Source organism: Citrus clementina, unplaced genomic scaffold (genome assembly GCF_000493195.1).
Source record: "Citrus clementina cultivar Clemenules unplaced genomic scaffold, Citrus_clementina_v1.0 scaffold_3, whole genome shotgun sequence".
In the NCBI taxonomy this organism is placed as follows: Eukaryota; Viridiplantae; Streptophyta; class Magnoliopsida; order Sapindales; family Rutaceae; genus Citrus; species Citrus x clementina.
In genome coordinates this window covers 13,611,137-13,619,360 of record NW_006262339.1, presented here as the reverse complement: position 1 = coordinate 13,619,360, position 8,224 = coordinate 13,611,137, and the positions used below count along the sequence as shown (strand labels likewise).

At 33.0% G+C, this 8,224-nt stretch overlaps 1 protein-coding gene across 1 annotated transcript in view; it reads right to left on the bottom strand.

The window, feature by feature from the left end:
* The window catches only part of LOC112099588, a 3,411-nt gene extending 1,954 nt beyond the window's left edge, over positions 1 to 1,457 (bottom strand). Inside the window, exons 1-2 of the mRNA XM_024187003.1 lie at positions 784 to 1,457; positions 23 to 699 (exon numbers count right to left, since the gene is read on the bottom strand). Coding sequence (XP_024042771.1) covers positions 23 to 699; positions 784 to 1,457 — 1,351 coding nt within the window. The remainder of the gene's footprint in view (positions 1 to 22; positions 700 to 783) is intronic.
* Positions 1,458 to 8,224: the final 6,767 nt, after the last annotated feature.

Below are 8,224 nucleotides of genomic sequence, written 5' to 3'. Positions count from 1 at the left end.
CACATATTAAAGATTTCCTCACCAGACAAAGTTTTAGGAGGCTCAATCCACTCTTGCTTCCCATTAAAAATCTTTTTCAGTTTCCGAAATAGGTGACCGAGTGGTAGAAAGCGGCGATGGCCCATATATGACATTTTCCTACTATGTGGCAGCCAACATGCACAAGTGTCTATCCCACAAATTGGGCAAGCATAATAGCCCTTAACAGTACAACCAGAGAGGTTTCCGTATGCTGGAAAGTCACTAATTGTCCACATCAAGACAGCCCGTAAATTAAAGGTTTCTTTTCTATAAGAATCATAAACATCAATACCTACATCCCATAGAGTTTTTAAGTCCTCAATCAAAGGTGCTAGGTATACATCTAGATCATTTCCAGGTTGTTTAGGGCCAGATATCAAAAGTGACAATATCAAAAACTTTCTCTTCATACACAACCATGGAGGAAGATTATATGTTATTAATATAACAGGCCAACAACTATAAGTAGTGCTAAGTGTACTATGTGGGTTAACCCCATCAGTTGAGAGAGCTAAACGGAGATTTCTAGGTTCTTGTGCAAATTTTGGCCACTTATTGTCAATTAGTTGCCAGGCTGGTGAGTCTGCTGGGTGGCGAAGTTTGCCATCTCTAATTCTTTTATTAGCATGCCATGTTAAATTTTGAGCTGTTTGTGGTGATTGAAACAATCTTTTCAACCTAGGAATAGGTGGAAAATACCATAATACCTTTTTAGGAACCCCTTTCCTAAATTTTGTTGAGCTATCTTTTTTTTTTTTATACCTAGATGCTCCACAATTTGGGCATTCAGCAAGATCATCAAATTCATTCCTATACAAAATGCAGTCATTTGGACATGCATGTATTTTTTCATACTCTAAGCCTAGCACTTTCATTGTTTTCTTAACCTCGTACATTGACATAGGTAGAGTATTATTATTTGGCAAAATATCAGCAAGGACTTCTAACAAAGCAGAAAACCCTTTATCGGACCACCCATAGTTCCCTTTCACATTGTAAAGTCTCATTAAACTAGATAACTTTGAATGTTTTGCACCCGGGTACAAAGGCTTTTCAGCATCTTCAAGCATATCCTTAAAAGAACTAGGATCTCTATCACAATGCTCGTAAGCATCTTCGACCATGTCAATTATATTACTGTAATCATGACATCTAAATCTTTGACTATGTGAATGGTCTTCACAGTTTGTAAATGTAGATTTAGAGTCAGTCTCACCATGCCAAGTCCAAACAATATATCTTGGGAGAAAACCTTTTTCAAATAAATGATCCTTCACTTGTTGAGGAGTATGAAACTCCATATTACAACAAAAGGTGCAAGGACATCTAATTGACATTCGATTTTCAGCATTCAAAATGGCAAAATCTAAGAAATCAGCAACTCCAGAACGATACTCTACAGACAATCTATCATAAGTTATCCAACTTCTGTCCATTTCAAATATTTTACCTGTTCACATATGTAATGTTAGTTTAAGTTTAATTAAATTGCATGATTAATTTAAAGTTCAATGTTATTATGATTATAGTTGTAATAATAAACTTATAATTCTGGAAAATCATTAATAGCCCTATAAATCATTAATTATAATAATAATTTAGACAAAATCCTGAAATTGAAACAAAATAAGTTTTGAAACTTAAATAGGAGATTAATAGGTAAGATGGGTGCTAATGGCTTTTTAAGTAGTCGAACTAATTCATGAGTCAAGTAACTAACAAAAGTTAAGAGTTCAAATAAATAATGTCTTCATACCACTTTGCAAGCCATTTTTTAAGATTCTATAAATCATTTTTTAACTTCAAATACAACATGCAGAACTACTTTAAAACAAGCATTTCTTTATTGAATCAAACACAAATCATCAACTTTATACAATCTCAAAATACTCACAACCACGAACTTAATTAATTCATATCATAGTCATTGTCTCTATTACAAATCGTCCAACCAAAACAGAATAAATAAACAAGTAGGATTATATAACAAAATTTGCCTCTCTTTACATGAAACAGAGATGTAAATAGTTTGTAACCACTAAATACACAGTCATTCAGCTAATATAACACCCAAACAATCATCTCCTAATCACAAAGGCAAAAGCTAAAATCAAATTTCATATTTTAGTACATTCAAAATCAACTAACTTATTGCTCAAAGTTAAGAAACAGAGCTAACAGTTTATTTCAGAAACTAAAAAAAATGCACATTCTTAGTTTTAAATAACAATGACAGTAAATCACATGCACAAAAGTTTGAAACTGACCTCAAATGTGGCAGAAAAAACTGAGTCGCAGCAGCAAGTGTTTTGAGTTTAAGTAATGCACCACTTAAAATGCCTGTATTTTTGGACTGCATGTGAGTGAAGATATAGAAAAATAAGAACAAAAATTTCAAGTTACAAATAAATAAATAAAAAATATTTGGAAAACAAAACCCACCAGGGTTGCACGACTGTTCAATTTCTGAATATCTGAAACAACCCAAAAATAAAAATTCAAAAATATTATTCATAAGCCAAATTAAAACAAACCCAATAATTAAATTGCACAAAAAAATAAAACATTCCGCCATTACCAGCTGATAACCTCCTCTACAGTTCTTTCTCTGGACTTAACTTGTCAGGGAGAATGAGATTACCTGAATACCGAACCGATGGTGCCACTTCACCCCTTGTCGATGGCTTTTACTTGCTTGCCTAGTATAGCCACAGGATGGTTAAGTTAGAGAAAAACCCCTTCGAAAACAAGCGATTAGGGTTTTGGTTTGTGTTTCAATTTGGGGAAAATGGAAAAACGAATCAGAGTTTTAGGTTTTCATTATCTATCTAAATTAATTGAATTTAATTTGTAAATGGATAGTGCAAAACAGAAGAGATCGAGAAGAGAAAAACGAAAGCGAAAGTGAACGATGAAAGCAAGATAGAGACAATCGATATAGTCTAGATGGGGAGAACAAGTGTGTTTTATGTTATTGTTATTTATATTTTTATTTTTTAATAATTTAAATATTATTATGACTTTGACTCATCGAGATTTGATGGTCTGTGCTCCAAACATTAAAGCTTTAAATCTTAGAGCTCCCAGGTTCGAGTTGGAGCTAAAACAAAATTTTTATGAATTTTTTTATCATTGATACTTTAGTGTTAGTGATTTTTTATGTTTAGTTTACTGACACCCTAGTATCATTAATCCCTGATTCCTATTTGTCAAAAGCGGAAAATGGTGCATATGTACATAAGTACTGACACTTTTTGCAAAGTGTCAGTAAAACTCATTTTTCTAGTAGTGTGTTTTTACAAAACCATTCTTGGTTCTAATATTAATATCACTATTTCCCATTATTTCAACAATAGAACAATCACCAAAACTCAGTGTTAAATGAAAATCCTCATTTAAGAAAGAGAAATAAGATTTACTTCCACACATATGGTTACTGCAGCCTGTATCCGCATACCACACATCTGACTCAAGCTCTTTATTAACTTGAACAACCCTCAACAAGGTTTCCACTTCTTTCTTTTCTGCAAAATTCGATTTGTCTCCATTTTCTTTGTCGTTAGGCAATTTATTATAACATTCAGAACAATAGTGACCAAATTTATAACATCTAAAACATTATACCTTTGACTTATCAAATCGGCCTCTACTTTTATTTTGGAAATCTAATTGATCTTCATCATCTCTAAAATTGCCTTGTCCGCCTCTACCTCTACCTCTATCTTTGTTTCCTCATCGTCCTCTTCCTCTTCCTCTACCCCAATCTGCTGATCTATTTAAAGAATTTAGAGCTTACTCCACCTTATCTTCCTTGGAGAATTTCTGCTCATGAACCAGCAAGGATCCCTGCAACTCATCAATTGAAAGCTCAGTAATGTCTTTCAATTCTTTAATAGAACAAACAACATAATTAAATTTCAAAGTCATTGATCGAAGAATTTTCTCTATTATTGTAATGCCTGTCGTCCTCTCGTCGTGTATCCGCATCTTGTTTACAATTGCCATTGTCCATGAAAAATACTCTATGACGAACTCTCCTAATTTCATACGAAGTAATTCGAACTCCGTATGAAGTGCTTAAAGCGATTGCCTCTTAATTCTTGCCGACCCTTGATATTTTTTCTTCATGGAATCCTATATCATCTTGGAGATGTCTTTGCAAAGAATGGTGTCTAAGATTGAGTGATCAATTGCTTGAAACAGATAATTCTTTGCCTTCGAATCTTTTAGTTGTTGCCCCTCAATTTCTGTTTTCTAAGCATCCGTCACTACCGTGCCAGCTGTTGGTTCTGCTATGCCCTCAAAGACTACTAAACAGTATTCTTTAGACCTAAAGAAATTCTCCATCAACATGCTCCAATGGTCATAGTGACCATCGAAGCGTGGAGTTGTAGGTTGCACAAAATTGTCAGAGGCCATCATCTTTTACTATTGTTTTCTTAACCTCGCTCTGATAATATGATAATTAAAAGAGCCTCTGTACAAAGAGTAAAAGTAACACTGGAAGATATAAAAGACAAGTGAAGATGGAGTACTGGACGGAATACTTTTATTCATTAATCAAATAGCCTTTATATAGGCAATTACACCAATTGATAAAGCATGAAACTAGGCACTACAAAACAAACTCTCCTAAAAAACATAACAAAATGCTTTTGAATAGGACATTCACATTACCAATAAGCCACTAAAAACGAACTCCTATTGACTAGAACTTAACATAAAGTAAATTAATTTTATATAAGACTTGGTCATGTGACTTGCTGTGCATGTGCTACACATATTAAACTTTAACATCTCATGTCATGAGTTTGCCTATAACTAAGGTAGTTTCTTTTTTTTTTTTTGGTCTAAAATATGGGTTTAAATTGTTCTAAATAGGTCTAAATACAAATATGTGAATGACATTTATTTTTTTAATATCTAAATATAAACAGCATCTTATTTATTTTTTAAATAAAAAGATTTTAAACATAATTATTTGACATTTATGTCCTTATAAATCAAGACGTAAAAAGAGATTAGGTATGATAATTTAGGAAATAAATATACATAATAGAGATATTTTTTAAATATAGTATTTATTTCTCATTCTTGGCTTTTTTACTCCAATAAAAATTACAAAAACTCATTTTTTTATTTCGATATGAATATCTTGAAATCAAATATAAATTAAAAAAATTAAAATTAATAAAATTAATAAAATTTTAGAATTCGTTCGATTAAGTTTTAACAAACAAGCGAACTCCACTTATTAAGCCTAGGGAAGGTAAAACAAAAAACAAAAAAAAACCCAACCTGAATTTTGGTCTGATTGTCCAACACCCAAAATTTTTGGATTTTGACCCATATTTAATAATCAAAATTCGAGCTCGAGCTTAAAAATTAAAGCTCGATTAAGTTTGGGCTACGGTTCAAGTTGGCCCTTAATAATTAAAAAAAATATGTGTTTGTATTTGAATTAGAGATGGTTTTTGTTTATATTTAGTTATTTATATAATTTTACAATTGAGATATTGGTTAGAGTAATTTTATGTTTAATTTTAATATATTAAGAGAGGTAAATTTAAATTATTTAAATATTAAAAAAATTAAAAAAAATGGTCAGGCTCGCACTTTGACCCGACTAAGGATGAAGGCGAAAAAATTAAGCTTTTTATCGCGCTCGAGGCTCGAGCCCTTTACAAATTGCAAGCCTCAGCTACCATACAGGGCATAAAATCTCTATATGGTGTAGGGGTTGCCCTTAAGCCGTTGGCTTCAACTTGTTTGAATCCAACAGTTGTGATTTTAATTTGAAAAAAAAAGGAGAAAAAATGAATAAAAGCAGAAAAAAATAAGGCAACCGGTTGAATTTGTTAAGAGAAGAAAAGCATTTTCTCCCTCCCTTTCTTCCTCCCCCTTTGGAACATTGAGCAAGAAAACCCTCATCTTTCTCTCCCTCAATCCCTACATTGTCACGTTCTCACTCTTGCTCACTCTCCCACTTCGGCTCACACTCCCGGTCCCGCTCCTGCTCACACTCAAGCTCCCACTCTCGTTGTTGCTATTGCTTTTGCCCTTTCCTCCAACTCACACTCATGCTCAACCTTGCTCTCACTCTCGTTGTAGCTCCTGCCTCTGACTTTCACTATTCTCATCAAGGTTACTTAGCTTTAAACTTAGCCTTGTAATTGTTAAAGTTATTTAGATCTGTAATTTGTTATATTTGGGGAAAACGATTTGTTAATGATATAGTGTAGAAATATAATGCACACACAATATTTGACAAAATGCCACAAAGAACTATTTGTTGTCTTTTAAGATTATAGGTTACCTTTTTTTTTGTTCACAAAATGTTGGAGCTGTGTTTTAAATTTTTTAATAATAATTCAATGATGAAAAAAAATTAGACTTGGGCATTCAAGTGTGGTAGCTTTGTGTGGTAGGTTGGCGTATGCATTCGTTTGATGCGATAGGCACCGTTGCAGCAAACACGAGTGCAAGAGGCAGTAATTGTTGTTTATTAATTGCTTTCTTGCAGCTTTTACATGAAGACGTGGAATCTGCTGATCATAAGAAGAAAAAATCGAAAGAAAACTCATTACGGCAGGAAAAGCAAGGAGTGAATAAAAAAGCATGGATAGATTATTTGTAAGTATAATTTATATGCATTTATGTACCTATTATGTTAAAAGGTTTAATTTTTTTAATTAATGTAACTTTAAATATTAATCACAGTAAGGCAGAAGCAAAACAACTAAGACTATTAGGGGTAGAAAAGGTGGATGAAACGGTATGTAACCAAAAAATGACCTGCTGAATATTAAATCTTCTCTTACCTAAAACAGTATGCCACTGATCGTATATATATTATCATTGTTGTAGGTTAGAGCTGATATTGCAGAAAAATGAAAGAAACTAACCCCCAAGGAGAGGCATCAATGGATGGTTAGTAATATGAATGAGATTTGTACATCAAATAGTGGTGAAAATAGTGGTGAGAGCAAAAATATTGAAAAAGCTTATGAGGACAAGGCCGATGGTGGCAACCTTCTATCTCAATGTCATGTAGCCTCGTTCTCCGAGGTGGTTTCATATTTTTCAAATGATTAACAAGTAGTAGTGAACGAAACCTGCTTTGGAAGTTTACTTGACCTAAAATGTGGACACTTAAGATAAGAGTTATGTGCAGCGTTAATTGGAAAATGTGATGTAGGTATGCAAAGTATAATTCTACATGAGAAAGAATACAATTTAAGCCCTACAATGTTTTCAACTATAATGGGGGTTAGAGATGGAGGCACACATGTGGACTTAAATGACCATGCAGTTGATATAACTAATTTGCGTGCAGTGTATAACAATGGACCTAGAGGAATTCATATAGCGGAGGTGAAAAAAAGGCTAATGAATAGTTCAACTTCTGATGATGAATTTAAGATACTTTTTAGTCTTTTTGCATTGGGAACCATATTATGTCCCAAAAGTGCAATATACATTAATCTGTTGTATCTTCGTGCACTGAAAGATAAAAATTTGATTAGAGAAGAAAATTAGGCTAGTTGGTGTTTTACCTTTTTATGGGAAGGTGTGCAAAAGTTTAAAGAAAATAAAGTGAGCTCCGTTAGCGGCTGCGTTCTTTTCTTAAAGGTTCATGTTTAATTAAAAAAAAAGCCATTGATGGACAGCTATTCTATTTTTCCTTTGTTGTATATGATCAACCTTCTATTGATAGAATAGTGTGTTCTACCATTGTATGGAATAATGATGAGATTCGACGATTCTTAAAATGAGAAAGCTTGGTGGCATCAAAAGCAATAAGGTATAGAATACATGCATACTATTTTAATGAAATTGATTTACCATATTTTTGGACTAAATTATTATTATTTTATGAATTATTTTAGGTTTCGATGTGTGACCTTGATCGACTTCATAAGCCTCAACAAACAGAACCTCTTGGGTGGAACAATGTGAATAATGATGCTTTCAATTATTAATGGAAAGGTTTGGGTCATTTGTCACCGAAAACAAAGAGTCGTTCCAAACCCTTGAATGGAGATTGGAAAACATAGCAAAAATATTGGGAGAGTTGACATTAAAGTATCATGAAGGATCAACCAAACAACCAGCTGCCCCCGATCCACCTTCAAATTTGAAATGTCAAAATCCTATATCTCCGGATGGAAAAAAAAATGTCAAAAACTGAAGGGAAAATGAT